This window comes from Corythoichthys intestinalis, chromosome 3, assembly GCF_030265065.1.
Source record: "Corythoichthys intestinalis isolate RoL2023-P3 chromosome 3, ASM3026506v1, whole genome shotgun sequence".
Taxonomy (NCBI): domain Eukaryota; kingdom Metazoa; phylum Chordata; class Actinopteri; order Syngnathiformes; family Syngnathidae; genus Corythoichthys; species Corythoichthys intestinalis.
Genome location: NC_080397.1, coordinates 62393923 through 62410726, shown reverse-complemented (window position 1 = coordinate 62410726; position 16804 = coordinate 62393923). Strand labels below are relative to the sequence as shown.

General features: G+C 39.0%; 1 protein-coding gene across 1 annotated transcript; it reads right to left on the bottom strand.

The window, feature by feature from the left end:
- Positions 1-235: 235 nt before the first annotated feature.
- Positions 236-11105, bottom strand: mcidas (multiciliate differentiation and DNA synthesis associated cell cycle protein). The gene is made up of 7 exons (XM_057832217.1): positions 11046-11105; positions 10893-10959; positions 7718-7788; positions 7319-7379; positions 2095-2291; positions 1856-1960; positions 236-616 (listed from the first exon to the last, which is right to left on the bottom strand). Exons 1-7 carry the CDS (start codon positions 11103-11105, stop codon positions 236-238), a joined length of 942 nt encoding a protein of 313 aa, XP_057688200.1.
- Between the last annotated feature and the right edge of the window lie 5699 nt (positions 11106-16804).

Genomic DNA, 16804 nt, shown 5'->3' with positions numbered 1-16804 from the left:
ATGTACTTGCGTGCACTTGTACTACAAGTACATGAACAAATGTTCATTTGCCCCCACCTCATCAAAATGGATTGGATGTCTCACGCCGTCAGTGGCGGCTAGTGAGTTAATTTAGTTGGCCAAAAATAAACTAGTCCGGTCCACTTGAGATCTAATTGCCATAAATGAAGCCCACGAACCAGAATAGGTTTAACACTTCTAATTTACCCTTATCACTGAAGATGGTAAATGAACATTAGCAGTCATTGGGAACCCAGCGGAAGCGGTATCCGCCTTCTCGGGTGCCCGAAGTGAAAGCCAGGCCGTGAGGGAACACGTGCGTCTTCACCGTGCCGTGCTCTCTCACCGACGTGCAAAAAGACCGCGCGTCCTCTTCCGCCTCGCCTACGGAGGTTAACAGGCCTGAGAACGAACCGTACAAGGGGAGGGCGTAGGGGTCCCGTTCTGAGCGCAGCGCGGCGTCGCAGCGCGCGCTAACGTCTCTCAGCATCTCCTCCACCGAGTCAGGCGGTTCGCATTCGGTTTCTAGTCGCTGTCTCTTGCAGGGACTGCTGGATTTAACGCTGCGAGGCTTCGTGGGTTCGCTGATGTCCGGCTCTCTGACCGCCATTAGTTTCTATAACATATATACATAAATTTCAGACCTATTTGCTAAGTGGGTGAATTTGCAAAATCACAAGGTGCTCAAATACATCTGCTCCTCACTGTATATACAACATTATTATGATTAGAGATGTCCCAATCGATCGGGCCAGATCACGTCATTTTCAAAGTATCGGAATCGGCAAAAAAATATCGGCCATGCCTTTTTAATATATGTTTTTTTTTTATTTTTTTATATATATTAAATTGTTTTCTAATTGTATTTAAAGTTACAGACATAATATGTTACACTCATCCAAAGTCTTTAGTTTAGGCTTAAGGTAGGGTTATCAAATTTATCCCGATAACGGCGGTTATTAATTTTTTAAAAATGGTATCACGTTAAAATATTTAACGCAATTAATGCATGCGCTGCACAACCCACTCACGCATTGTCGCGCTCAATCTGTAATGGCGTGGTTTTTACCTATATAGAGAGATAAAAGGCAGCGCAAAAATGAGTACAGTGAGTTTTGGCAGCCTTTGGAGCCGTTTTTTAATTGGCTAAAGCCTTACAATCCCTCTCCCTATGATAAGAAATATCATGGGAAGCCATGTGGGGAAGCAAGGTAACAATTGATCTTTTTCTTAACACCTTGTATTATTTCCCAACGCAGAGAAGATATATCAGTTGGTAGCACGACGAACAGTCATGGTTCCACTTCCCATCATGCATTTGGGCAGAAGTTAAATGGCTGCAGTATCATTTACTGAAAGCTCAACAAATACACTAGTTGGCAATATTTAGTCACAATATACAAAGTCACAAGTCTTTCTATCCGTGGATCCCTCTCACAGAAAATGTTAATAATGTAAATGCCATCTTGAGGATTTATTGTCATAATAAACAAATACAGTACTTATGTACTGTATGTTGAATGTATTTATTCGTCCGAGTTTTATTCATTTTTTTCTTAATGCATTGCCAAAATGTATATGATTGGGAAAAATTATCGGGATTTATTGGAATTGAATTGGGAGCAAAAAAAAAAAGCAATCGGATCGGGAAATATCGGGATCGGCAGAAACTCAAACTAAAACGATCGGGATCGGATCGGGAGCAAAAAAACATGATCGGAACAACCCTAATTATGATGTCATTATTTAAGTTAATATAGTGTGTTTCTTCTTTCGCAGATTTGGCACTGATTCCCATGTTCAACTTTACACCCAAATTTTGAACAAACACGCAACAGCTCGTTCGCCACTTCACCTCCAACATGGACGCCAAAAGCTTTGCTCTGCTCGCCAGCTGCCTCAGGTGAAGGTTCCTCTCCTCACTTGCTTCGTTATGTTTTCTATACAAAGTCTCATGCACCTGATGGGGAAACACACTGTGATCAGATTTTACTACAAAGTTAACATCAACGCATTAGCTGCCATTGACATTGATAGCGCCGTCAATGGCACAGAAACTAGAGCATCCGTGGCCAGTCATCAATAGAGACCAACCTTTTGATTGACCTTTAATTGCGTAGGGTATCTCGCCCAAGGTACTTCATCCTGGGCATGTGCGCAGGATGAATGGGTTAGTGTGACGCTGTCCTCTGGAGGGTAGATGTGTTGAGGGGTAAGGGGTGGGATGACGCAGCCCTGGAAGGGGACCAACGCTGCAGGCGACAGACTGCTCTCCAGATTGGATGGAGAATCTGATCCAACCACAAAAACACCATCATTATTGGTTTAAAGGAGCAATGTATAAAATTTGAACATGAGATGGCCCTAAAATTTCAATAGACGTTAAATAAATACTCCTAAAACGGTTTTCAATGGTGAAGCCGAGATTTTTCCATTTTAAAAGTTGATTGTCAGCTCATAAAATTGTTTTGATTCTGTGTTTACAACGAATGTCTCACCTTCCCGTAATCCAGTACTTCTCAAATGGTGGGGCGCGCCCCCCCAGGGGGGCGCAGAGCGATGCCAGGGGTGGCGCGAGTGACCTCGGGGAACATGCTTTTTTTTTTTTTTTTTGCCGTACTAGAATAAAGTGTACTTGCACATCCACTCCGTGGGTGGCAGTGGTGCTCTCATTTTCAAAGTGCGAGCAGTATTTTTGAAGTAAGCAAGAGCACACGGAAGAGACTCATGCAGAGCTGGACTCACGCAGCGACCCACTGTCTTCTCCGGTTCTCACGTGTCCGGCCGAGAAGTGCCGTTTTCGGCTTGGGATCGTCACGACCACCGCCCTCACCTACGGTTCTCCCTCGGCCGCCGAGAATGCGCTTTTTTCGGGCCGTTTGCCTTTTGGCTTTGACTTTTAATATAGTGGGAAATGAGGAAAGACCACTGTTTACTGAGTCTAAAAATGATTATAGCGGAGAGTCTGAAGCCAAATCAGTTAAGACGCCACTTAAAGACATTAGACCTCAATCTCACTGATAAGCCGCTTGATTGTTTTTCAGCGAAAACGTGCCGAATATTGCCAAATGTCACAATCGTCCCGCTTTGTCAGTGTTATATCAGTAAACCAGTGAGCACTGTGGTGAATCAGCGAAAATAAAAACTTTCCTTCTGTCCAAAGACACTCCCCCCCCCTTCTATTCAGTTTTGTTTTTTTCGGTCAATTTTTTTGGCATGTTGTCCTGAAGAGTAAATGTTTCTAATCAATTTGAATGTGTTATTATTTACTGATTTTATTACATTTTATTTTTCAGTATCAAATGGTCAAAAATGTACCTTGAGTGTATTTTTACAGTTTGGATGTGACTTTTTTTTTTTTTACTTCAGGCAAAGTTAAGTCTTTTCTGTTACAAGCAAAACAATGTTAATAAAGTTATACTTTATTATAAGTTGATCTATGTTACTTTTTTTAATAGAAAAAAAGGACACAATGTTAGGCTGAGGCGTACTTATAATAGTAATATTATAGACAAATGATACTATTTACAGTGGCGGCAGAGAGTTGGGGGGGCGCGAAACATTTACGTCTTCCTTGGGGGGGGGGCGTAACAGAAAATAATTGAGAAGCACTGCCGTAATCGGTCAATGACTAGCTAAGTTATTTGTCTGAGTTCAGGCTGCCAGAGCTCTTTAGGTTTTGTAAACTATGGTTATAAAAACTTTCAGAAACAGTCAGAATTAATGATGACTACAACTAGAGAAACAATAACAACAACAAAATCATTACCAATATAAATTGAGTCATGTGAAAATCTGAAGAAAAAAAAAAACAGGCTATGCATGTACTGTGCGTCCTACACTTGTACTACAAGTACGTTTACTTATACGACAAAAATGTGGACTTAATTGTACTCAACTATGGCTACTTGTGCTACAAGTACATGTACTTGAGTAAACTGATACTACAAGTATGTGTTTTTGCGTGTACTTATACTACCAATACATGTACTTGCGTGAACTTGTACTACAAGTACAGTTACTCAAGTGAACTCGTACTACAAGTATCTGTTTTCCCCATGTATTTGAATTACAATTACGTGTTTTCACCATGTACTTGCACCATGTGTTTTTCCATGTACTTGTACTACAAGTAATTTTTTTGTGTGTCGTTGTACTACAAGTAGATGTACTTGTGTGAACTTGTACTACAAATGCGTGTATTTAAGTGAACTCGTACTACAAGTAGTGTATGTTTTTCCCCGTGTACCTGTGCTACAAGTATGTTTTTTACGTGTACCTGTACGACAAGTACATATTTTTTTTACATGTACCTGTACAAAAGTTTGTGTTTTTTATGTGTACCTGTGCGTGCACTTGCATGCACCTGTACTACAAGTACAGTGCCTTGCAAAAGTATTCGGCCCCCTTGAACCTTGCAACCTTTCGCCACATTTCAGGCTTCAAACATAAAGATATAAAATTTTAATTTTTTTGTCAAGAATCAACAACAAGTGGGACACAATCGTGAAGTGGAACAAAATTTATTGGATAATTTAAACTTTTTTAACAAATAAAAAACTGAAAAGTGGGGCGTGCAATATTATTCGGCCCCCTTGCGTTAATACTTTGTAGCGCCACCTTTTGCTCCAATTACAGCTGCAAGTCGCTTGGGGTATGTTTCTATCAGTTTTGCACATCGAGAGACTGACATTCTTGCCCATTCTTCCTTGCAAAACAGCTCGAGCTCAGTGAGGTTGGATGGAGAGTGTTTGTGAACAGCAGTCTTCAGCTCTTTCCACAGATTCTCCATTGGATTCAGGTCTGGACTTTGACTTGGCCATTCTAACACCTGGATACGTTTATTTTTGAAGCATTCCATTGTAGATTTGGCTTTATGTTTTGGATCATTGTCCTGTTGGAAGATAAATCTCCGTCCCAGTCTCAGGTCTTGTGCAGATACCAACAGGTTTTCTTCCAGAATGTTCCTGTATTTGGCTGCATCCATCTTCCTGTCAATTTTAACCATCTTCCCTGTCCCTGCTGAAGAAAAGCAGGCCCAAACCATGATGCTGCCACCACCATGTTTGACAGTGGGGATGGTGTGTTCAGGGTGATGAGCTGTGTTGCTTTTACGCCAAACATATCATTTTGCATTGTGGCCAAAAAGTTCCATTTTAGTTTCATCTGACCAGAGCACCTTCTTCCACATGTTTGGTGTGTCTCCCAGGTGGCTTGTGGCAAATGGCTTTCTTCTTGCCACTCTTCCATAAAGGCCAGATTTGTGCAGTGTACGACTGATTGTTGTCCTATGGACAGACTCTCCCACCTCAGCTGTAGATCTCTGCAGTTCATCCAGAGTGATCATGGGCCTCTTGGCTGCATCTCTGATCAGTTTTCTCCTTGTTTGAGAAGAAAGTTTGGAAGGACGGCCGGGTCTTGGTAGATTTGCAGTGGTCTGATGCTCCTTCCATGTCAATATGATGGTTTGCACAGTGCTCCTTGAGATGTTTAAAGCTTGGGAAATCTTTTTGTATCCAAATCCGGCTTTAAACTTCTCCACAACAGTATCTCGGACCTGCCTGGTGTGTTCCTTGGTTTTCGTAATGCTCTCTGCACTTTAAACAGAACCCTGAGACTATCACAGAGCAGGTGCATTTATACGGAGACTTGATTACACACAGGTGGATTCTACTCATCATCATCCGTCATTTAGGACAACATTGGATCATTCAGAGATCCTCACTGAACTTCTGGAGTGAGTTTGCTGCACTGAAAGTAAAGGGGCCGAATAATATTGCACGCCCCACTTTTCAGTTTTTATTTGTTAAAAAAGTTTAAATTATCCAATAAATATTGTTCCACTTCACGATTGTGTCCCACTTGTTGTTGATTCTTGACAAAAAAATTAAATTTCATATCTTTATGTTTGAAGCCTGAAATGTGGCAAAAGATTGCAAGATTCAAGGGGGCCGAATACTTTTGCAAGGCACTGTATGTGTTTTTTTTTTTTTTTTTACATGTACCTGTACCACGAGTATGTGTACTTGCTTATACCTGGACTACAAGTACGTGTTTTTTACCTGTGCCTGGAGTACGAGTACGAGTACGTGTACTTGTGTGTACCTGTAGTATGAGTACGTGTTTTTTGTGTGTAGTTCCACTACAAGTATGTGTACTTGTGTGTACCTGTACTACAAGTATGTGTTTTTTACATCTACCTGTACTATGAGTACGTGTACCTGGGTGTACCTGTATTACAAGTAGGTGTTTTTTACTCGTACCTGTACTAAAAGTACGTGTACTTGAGTATTCCTGTACTACGACTTCGTCTATGTGTACTTCTGAGTACCTGTACTACGAGTAGATGTACTTCCGTGTGCCTGTAATACAAGTACATGGATGTGCATGTACCTGTACTACAAGTCTGTGTACTTGCGTGTACCTGTATTACGAGTATGTGTACTTGCGTGTACCTGTACTACAAGTATGTGTATTTGCGTGTACCTGTACTACGAGTACGTGCTTTTTACGCGTACGAGTACATGTATTTGCGTGGACCTGGACTATGAGTACATGTTTTTTACGTTGACCTGTACTACGACTACATATACTCGCGTGTACCTGTACTATGACTACGTCTACGTGTACTTCCAAGTACCTGTGCTTGTGTGTACCTGTACTACAAGTATGTGTACTTCTGAGTACCTGTACTACAAGTACATGGTCTTAAGTGTACCTGTACTACATGTCTGTGTACTTGCGTGTACCTGTACTATGAGTATGTGTATTTGCGTGTACCTGTACTACAAGTACGTGTACTTACATGTACCTGTACTACGAGTACGTGTATTTTACGCGTACCTGTACTACGAGTATGTGTACTTGTGTGTACCTGGACTATGACTCAGTGTTTTTTTACATGGACCTGTTCTACGTGTACTTAAGTGTAAATGAACGAGTATGTGTTTTTTACATGTACGTGTACTTGCATGTACCTGTACTACGACTACGTCTACGTGTACTTTCGAGTACCTGTACTTGGGTGTACCTGTACTACAAGTATGTGTACTTGCATGAACTCGTACTACCAGTAGGTGTTTTTCAATGTACCTGTACTACAAATACATGTTTTTAAGTGTACTTGTACTACAGACTCTATATCTTGAATGATGTGTGAAAAAACAAGTATGACACCCCAGTCCTATTTGAATGTAATAATAACATTTAAGAAAAAAAAAAAAAAAACATAATTTGTGCATGACATGGTTACATTTTCAAAACAACTAGTACCAAATATGAAAATATTCAACAGACTTTCATATTTTTTTCCACTTACCTGCCACAAAATCCAGCGCAAAATCCACAAAATCTCGTTCATCTCCGTCAGATTCATTCACCTGTTGGGAAAAATCAACTTAACACGAAGAACATACGACAGCTAATTACAAAAAAAATAATAATTATCTACCTGAGGGTTACCCCAGGACCACCAGGTAAGATATTCAGGTTTTACACTAGCTATCATGACTGTGGTGCGTTCAAGACAGTAGGACAAATGTCTTCTGACTCCCAACGCTATTTGCATGATTCCAGCGGACTTCGTTAAAGATTAACAGACTGGGAGTGATGCAGAATTGCCACCTGATATGTTTATCCTCTTCTTGGTGCGAAAACGCATCATTAACCAAGAGGAGAAGGGGGAAAAAAGTGGTTGTAAAATTTCAAGATTTCCTACCTGTGAGCCCAGTGAGTCGTTCTCTCTTTTGCTGCAGTCTTCTAAATCACCCCACGCTATTGTTGGAAAGGCTATAAAATAGAAAGAGAGCAACCGCGAGTCGTTAATTATCCATTTGAGGACATAAAAAGCGGTGTTTTTAAAGGATTAGGGCTGCCACAAACGATTAATCACGGATTATTTTTGCGACGAGTCGACTCATCGGCTCATATGTCGTTTAGATTTTTTACTGTGATGATTAATGTGTTAGTATGTGGTGCACTCAAGAAACAATCCAGTAAAGATTAGCATTATATAGCATTTGAGATAGTGGACTTTTGCTATGCAAGTTAGCCAATTGTGCTTTTGTTGTACTTAGACCTGAGTTTAGCCTCAAACCATACCCCAAAAAAATACGGATCTTACAAAAGAACAATAGCGTACCGCAAAAATACTATTTTTAGACCATGGCGTCGGCATTGTAACCCGGAAGTGGGTCAAAATGGACACGGCCTCGCGTACAATCCATGTTAGTGCTTGTTTTCTGCCGGTAATCTTTCAAAAAAGACCATCCCATGTAAACATTAGCATTATATACCATTAAAGCTAGCGGAATTTTGCGATGCAATTTAGCCAATTGTTGCAAACATTAGCATTATATAGCATTGAAGTAAGCGGACTTTTGCTATGCACGTAAGCCAAATTGTTATCAACATTAGCATTATATAGCATTTAAGTAAGCGAACTTTTGCAATGAAAGTTAACTAATGTTGAATTGTTGCAATAGTGTACCGCACGAATGCTATTTTTAGACTGTGACGTCACCCTCGTAACGCGGAAGTGGGACATTATAGACACGCCCTCGCATACAATCCATGTTATTTCTGCTTGTTTTCTACGGTAATCTTTCAAAAAAGAACATGCCGATCAAACACTGCTGTTATGGCACTTGTAGAAACGACTAGACATTACAACATATGAAAGTTGTTGTTTTTTTTCATAAGTTTCCTGAAGCCAAAAACTTTTGAAGAATGAATCAACTTGCGTGGACGTCCAAAAGACCAGTTTAACGCCAGTAAGGTCAAGCCATTCCCATTTCATATGCAGTGAACATTTGGTTGGGGGCCATGGTCCTACAGAGAACGAAGAGGTAAGCCATTTTGATATTTGGACTTATTTTTTAGTGTGGCGTTCTGCCGTGCTGCATCTGTTTGACAATGAATGACCTGAAAAAAATTAAAATGGTATTTGACCTACACTGTTACCTTTTCTGTTGTAAAAAAAAAAAAAAAAAAAAAAGAATTTTGTAATGGGGAAGTGTAAATAAAGTATAGAATAAAGATTTGTTATGAATGAAAACATTAAAGTGTTCGTTTTAACATTGCTACACAAAAATAGCAATGTAAATTGCCCCCAGAGAACGGTCAGAGACGTAAGACAACCAGAGGATATCATATATAAGAAAGACAGGGCATATGGTGGTAAAGGATAGATTGTTGAAACAGGAGAATGTCATTGTCAGTGGCGTAAGGCAATGCACACAAGAAAAATGTGTCAATCAAAAAGCTATCTTTGGCTCTTTTTCCCATCTTTTTCAGCCCTTGGCACTTAAGCCATATCTTTAACTGAACATTTGTATGTTCTTCGACATCTTTACCAGTGAATTTGGCACCAGGGATATCATTTTCGGACAGAATTGGTTGGTTTAGCTCAGTAAGCATCTCGTTCGTACACTATTTCCATTCATTTACTATTAGGGATAAACGGGAGGTTGACCCACCTAGCAACAATTGCTAACGTCATGAATATTAATGAGCAAGGCTAAACGTCCGCTAGCTTAAATGCTATATAATGCTAATGTTTACCCGATTGTTTCTGGTGCGCTCTAGATAGTTTCTATGGACACCACATACTATGTGCTGTGCACCAGATGGTTTATATTTATTTTATTTCTGTTGATGTCCATTTAGGGGCTCCGTAATGTTTGGTAATGTAAATGTGCATCGGAACAAAATAGTACGAGCCGAAAAAAGTTGGACGATGAACATTATGTGAATATTTAAGTGTTATTTATTCCGAAGCAAAAGCAGATGTTTGCAAATATTTTCATTCATTACAAAGACATTCTGCTCTGATCATGGACTAGAGAAATCAGATTTTTGAAGTTTATTTTTTATTTAGTTATTTTATTATTATATAGACGTATATACGTGTATATGATATATTTATTTCATATTCTTATTTACAGTTTATTGATTGATTTTGTTTATCTAAAACAAAATTTAAGCATTTAAAACAGTAAATTAATTATAATCTTTTTATTTTTTTTATTTCAGATATTTTTAAATACATTATTAAATGAAGAGGATAATTTACTTTTTTTATGTGAAAGAAAAAATACAACAAAAAATATATTCATTATCTTGAAATCATTACAAAGATAATCATCAGTTAATCAGATAATATTAGTGCTGCAACGATTAATAGATTTAACTCGAGTAATTCGATAAGAGAAACGATTCAAATTAAATTTTGCTGCTTTGAGTATTCGTTTAGTTAAAGTGGATTTAAAATGTTTGTTTTGAAAGTTAGCATTTAGTTTTATTGATTTGAGTGGGTGGATACACATTCCTCTTGTGGCAACAGTGAATATGACATCACTCATCTAATATGGCTGGATCCAGCTGTTCCCTGTTCAGACCAACATAAGTGTTTGTTTGATGTAATGTTTTTTTTTTTTTTTTTTTTTTTTTTTTTTTTTATAGTACAGTTCCCCCCTTTTTACATTTCGAATATCTTATATATAAATAAATGAATAAATAAGAATAATCTAATTGTTTGTTTAAAAAATGCTATAGAACAACTGACTTAAAATAAAAATATATTTTTACAAAAATATATGATTCATCGCACAGATAAATCTTTTGCTAACATTTACTCTTTAATGAATTTTATTTAGAATAAATCTTTTTAAAGAAATTGAAAGGATTTGAAAACTATAAATTGTTGCCCTTTTTTCTATTTTATTTTTTATATGTACATACTATGTATATATATATATATATATATATATATACACTGTACAGTATATACACATTTAAAATAAGCAATAGTGTTATATTTACTGTTAGGAGGCCTCAGAAAGAGTATTTGGACGATTATAAAGTCATCAATATCTGGAAATATCTGCACAAACCTTGCTCAAGGTTGCAGGGCATCTCCACGTACAGCGTGACAGGACTGCTGCTTCTCGGCACTTTACCCTGCACGCAGCATTTGGGAATGACATCAATTTGTTTTTGTTTTTGTTCCCCCATTGAATTTTTGCGCCACATTTCACACAGCGTACCTTTTGGTGCGGCGGGACCTCCACGCCGGAAAACGCGCGTCTCTCACCGTGCATCTTCATCCCTGCATTCGACTTTGCGCCATTCCGCCTTCATTTAAGGGCACTTTCTCCCGGTTCGTGGCGCGGATTCGCGTGGCGGCCCAATCAAATGTAGAATTAGCCTCCGTCTCCAGGGAGGGAAGGCGTCCTCGGAGATTGAGAACGCTCTCTCTTGGCTGGAGTGAGAAGTGGAAGCGCGCGCTCAGGGCGCCATCGCAGCGCTCCAGTCAGCCCGCCATGAATGCACCTGCACCTCCACTTTTTTCTTTTTAGTTTATTGACCGAAACGGAGTTCAAGTCTAGTAGTGTTAATTAATGGCCCAAAATCGTAATGCAACCGGAATCAAAACATTGAAGTCATATAGGCGGAGTTTGACTTTTGGGGCAGGGGGGCACAACATGTTGATGACCCCGAAACGCAGTGTCAGCAATAAAATTAACTTACAAGAATATTTATAATAATTAGTTGACAATGAGCGTTTTTTTGTTTCCCATCATTTTTTAGGGGAATTCTAAATCAAGCTGCTTAGGCAATACTTTTCGCCAAGATCGTCAAGCATTGAATATGGTACGTCCGCCGGTGTCGTGCCAATATAGTTACCCCAGTCAAAAAGTGTATCCCCTGGACGGAGCCATATGGAGGTAGATTTGTGCCTTTAAATTTCAATCCCAAAAAAAGTTGCTTCAATCAAAATATATATTTTCAATTAAAAAAAAAGTTGCTCCAATAAAAAAAAAATGTTTTTGAATGCAAAAATGAATTTGAAATGAAAAAAAAAATGCATGTGAAAGCTATTTTTCTTTGATTTGTTTTTTTTTTTTTTTTTTTTTTTTAAACCTGTCCTGTTCAGCTGTTTGACACAGAGAATGGAAGTCTAAGTGCCCGGATTCTGAACAGTTTTAATGTTTCACATTGAGAGTCTGACATACTCCCATTGTGATCATTCAAAATACCTTTTTATTATGACAAAGCAGCGAACAGGAAGGGATTATGGGGGGACAGAAGAAAAGAAATACAAGAGAAGAAAGAAAAGAAACACATACACAAACAACAACAAGAAATACATTGAACATCTAAACTAGTTACTAATATGCTGGTGCTATCGTCAGCGAGATGTATTTCCGGTTTACACCATGTGGGGGCCTATTGGCCAGTGAAAGAGGAGAATGGGGGTGGGGGTGTCTATAAGACTATAAACTAAGTGATTGAAAGGGGTAGAGTGTACACAAATCAGTTCTGTGATCTAGAACCCAGTAATCGTGTGAATCTCTTATGAGTGAAAGCCCGTTGGCGACCAACCCTACGCCGCCGCATCGCCAATCCCGGCACCGGAACCCCCAACCCGAGCATGCCCTACCACATCCAGCAGCACGCAAGCCCCACCGGGCGCGCGACAGCCACGCAGACGGGCGGAGAGACCGCGCGGGCACCAACCCAGGGCCACGGCCCACACCCAGCCAGCCCGGGGAGGGAGGGCGGGCGGGGGGGCGGGGGGATCCATGCGCAGCCCATCCCTCCTCCAACCGCCCAGCAAAGGAGCCACCGTCACCCCCCCCCGGGACCCAGGGTGGTCCCCCGGGCCACCCGCGCGCCCATCAACCGGCCTTCAGGGATGGCAGGAGGGGACGCATCACCAACCCCACGCCTACACCCACCCCCGCCCGCCCACCCGGACCACGAGCCACAGCCCCCCAACCGGCACGGCACGCCACGGGACCCCCAGCGGCCCACCAAGCCCCAGGCAAGGCAGGGTCCCCCGCCGGTGCAGGCGACACCCCGCTGATACACCGGCGCCCAGCCAGCGACCCGCGACGGAGCGCAGGGCGGACGCCCAGCCAGAGAAGAGAGGGGAAGGCGGAGGCAGGAGAACGCCCAGGGACTGCCATGGGGCGACGCAAGATCGGAGACCCGACCCCCCAACCCACTCCCGCGGCCGGCAGCCGAGGCAGAGGGGAGGCCACACCCCGGGAGCCACGCCATATAGAAAAAGTGTGGGACCCACCTACCACCCTATTACTGTGGCTGCCAGGTTCCCGACTGGCAGCCATCACCCAGCACCGTGATGGGGGTGTGAGGGGAGGGTATTTTTCTTTGATTTTTTTTTTTTTTTTTTTTTTTTTGATTGAAGCAACTTTTTTGATTGAAGAAATGTTGATTTGTGTTTGGGCCACATTTTGGCTTGGACGTTTTTGTCTTTATTATTCAATCAAAAAATAAGTAGCTTCAAAAAATATGTATTTTCAAAAAGAAAAATCACTTCAATCAAAAAAAAAAGAAAATTTCAATCATACAAAACATTTTTGAATGCGAAAAATATTTGACATTTAAAAATTTGCATTTGAACACTTAATTTTATTGTAAAGGTTTTATTTGTTTGTAGCAATCCTTTTTGTGTTTGGGCCATATGGGTAGGGCATTTGTGTCTGAATCAATCAATCCCCCAAAAAGTTGCTTCAATCAAAAAATATATATATTTTCAATCAAAGAAAAAAATCATTTGAAAAATAAAATTGTCTCCCCTATTTTTTTTTTAAATTACATGCAAAGCAAATGACCGTCTAAGGTGTTAGTTACATGATCTGTTCGAAAAATAATTTTGCCCCCTTTATAAAAATATATTTTATTGTTCATTTCATTCATTTTTGTTGCAGTTTATTGCTTTACAACTTTTAAATATATAGGAAAGAGAATTTCATGCAATGACACTTTTTGGCCACCAGGAGGGACCTTGCCCCCCCTGCCCCCCTTAAAATCCGCTTATGATTGAAGTACATGACTTCTTTTCTCTTTTGCAGATAAGCGTTTCGCAATGGAGAATCGAGCTTTGTTATCACGTCAGTGCATTGCAATTCAATCTAAAACTATAGAATGCCATTTCTGGAGACACGGTGATATTAAAAAGTATCTGAATCTTTTGGAATTTCTCACATTTCTGCATAAAATCACAATCAAATGCGATAGTACAGCATGTTTGTTGTACAAGTACACGTACTTGTAGTACAAGTACCCACAACTTCTCTTACTTGTAGTACAATTACAGGCACGTACATGTACTTGTAGTAGCAAGTACATGCGGCTGCACGTGGATGTAGTACTAGTGTACAGACTTTAAGTACATAGTTGGAGTATTGGTACACGACAGTACACATGTTTTTAATGCAGGTACATGTACTACAAATCTGCATATTTGAAGTAAAAGTATACACAAAAGTACATATGCTTGTAGTATTAGTACATGTACTTGTAGTACAAGTACACGTATTTGCAGAATAAGTACATGCAAGTGCAGGTACCTTCGGTAAAAGTACATGCAAGTTCTCTTACTTATAGTACAATTACACACAAGTACACTACATGTAAAGAAATGACCCAAAATGCACATGAGGTGACACGGGAATGCTCAAAAAGTGTTTCAGAAATGTTTTTTGATTTTCTCTTTTGTTAAACGGTTAAAAAGAGAAATATATTTTCCCTTTTATTAAAAAAAAAAAAAACCTAACTAAAAAAGTGAATACTGTTGTTTTCCTGTTTCTTTTTTTAAAATAAAATCGAAAAGACTTTTACTCTTTTGACTTTTTTTTTTATATTAGAAAATATAGATTAATCAAAACATCAATCGGTAACACTTTACAATAAGGGTCCCTTAATTAACATAAGTTAGTGCATTTTTAGATGATAACCAATGTTTAAATAACATTACAATAATTAATATAATTTCTTATTTAACATTTACTAAGATATTAATTAACATGAGTTAATGCATTAGGTAATGCATTAGTTAATGCATAACCAGACAGTAACTAATGGTTTGGTAAAATCAAAAATATATATAGTCCTATATAGGGTTATGGTTTAGGGTTAGGGTTTGTTAACTTAGTATTTATAATTTCTTAGTTAAGGGACACATGTGGGTTAATTAAGGTTAAGTAATACTTATGAAGTACGTTAGGTATTACTTAACCTTAATTAAGTAATACCTAATCAAGTACTTAAATAAGCAATCAAGTACTTAAAATAACAAGTTACCCTACCTTGGCTGGGAGCCACGACGTGTATGACTCTTTATATTGATTGTAATTTGATGCCGATGCACCAAAACTTCTTTATGAAACAGAATCCAGAAGTACAGAATCACCACCGCTCTCGAGATGCACGCTGTTGTTCCAATTCAATATTACGTTACGTACGACGTAAGTGACGTCATAGCGAATTGCCGTAATATTGTGCTTCTCCTGAGCCTATATTTTATAATTTGCTTCATAAATAAATAAACACTTTATCTTTTGACTCATCTACATACAATTATAATCAATAGATTGCTTTATAATGATGCTTCGTCGTAGCGCTCAGCTACGGTACATGTACGTAATGTGCGTAGCGGTTACGCTACGTTATGAGTTTAGTGTTGTAGTACCAGTACGGTTTTAATCTCGTCGTCCTTTTTCTTTTTTTTTTCTTTCGCTCCTTGATTTGGCCCTAATCCTCCGTCGTACAACAGCAAGACAGAAAAAAAAAAAAAAAAAAAAACTATTTTATTATTTTTTTTCTACTGGCGGAAATGTGCTTCTTTTGTTGTGGAAAAAAAAAGTTTTCATACTTTTTTTTTTTTTTTTTTTTTTTGTAGCGGCGGGAAAGGGCTTCCATACGATGAGGAGTCGGGTACCCAAAATCGGCACGGGCCCGAATATAAACCGACATTTGGTCAGCTGAGCGTCACCGTTGTCACGATTGTAAAATGAAAGTTGATCACAAATCAATGAAACTTGATTTACTTAAGGTTAAGTAATACTTATGAAGTACGTTAGGTATTACTTAACCTTAATTAGCCATTACTGAATGTTTTTGGACCCTTATTGTAAAGTGTAGCACACGTATCCCTTAACTAAGAAATTATAAATGCTTAAGCCCCCCCCCCCCCTCCCCCTTAACCTTAATTAACCATTACTGAATGCTTTTTGGACCCTTATTGTAAAGTGTAGCACATGTGTCACTTAACTAAAACAATTATAAATGCATAAATTAACAAACCCTAATCCTAAACCCTTAACCTAACCCCATAAAGGCCTATATATATATATATATATATTTTTTTTTTTTTTTTACCAAACTATTAGTTACTGTCTGATTATGCATTAACTAATGCATTGACCCATGTTAATTGATATATTAATACATGTTAGATAAGCAATTATATTAATTATTGTAATGTTACTTAAACATTCGTTATTGTCTTAAAATGCATTAACTAATGCATTAACTCATGTTAATTAATATATTAATAAATGTTAGATAAGGGATTAAAAGAATTATTGTCATGTTACTTAAACACGAGTTACTCTCTAAAAATGCATTAATTAATGTTAATTAAGGCACCCTTAATTGTAAAGTGTTACCCATCAATCAGAGGATATTTACTCAATGTCCCTAACCAATTGAGTATCAAAATAGTTCTCTGTCCATTTGATTAATTGATTTTTTTTTTCTGCAAAATTGCAGAAAAGTTTTAGAGGTCAAGGCTGGTAGAAGTGGAAAAGGAAAAGGGAAATTCACTGGTGACAGCTCGGCAAACACGCTTGTGACGAATACCTTTCACGAGTAAACAAAAAAAGAGTAGAAACCTCTTCACGCTGAATGCACCTGTGCGGACGACACCGTGTCAGCAGGTCGAGCTGCCACAGTAATAGATTACCGAGCTAAGTCACCGGGGAAGACCACACAA

Coding starts and splice junctions, on each gene's coding strand:
- mcidas (XM_057832217.1), bottom strand. CDS start 11,105: ATGAAGATGCACGGTGAGAGACGCGCGTTTTCCGGCGTGGAGGTCCCG. Junction 2,292..7,318: donor TGCGCTGGATTTTGTGGCAG/GTAAGTGGAAAA, acceptor TGGTTGGATCAG/ATTCTCCATCCAATCTGGAG. Junction 1,961..2,094: donor AATTAAAGGTCAATCAAAAG/GTTGGTCTCTAT, acceptor TTTCCCCATCAG/GTGCATGAGACTTTGTATAG.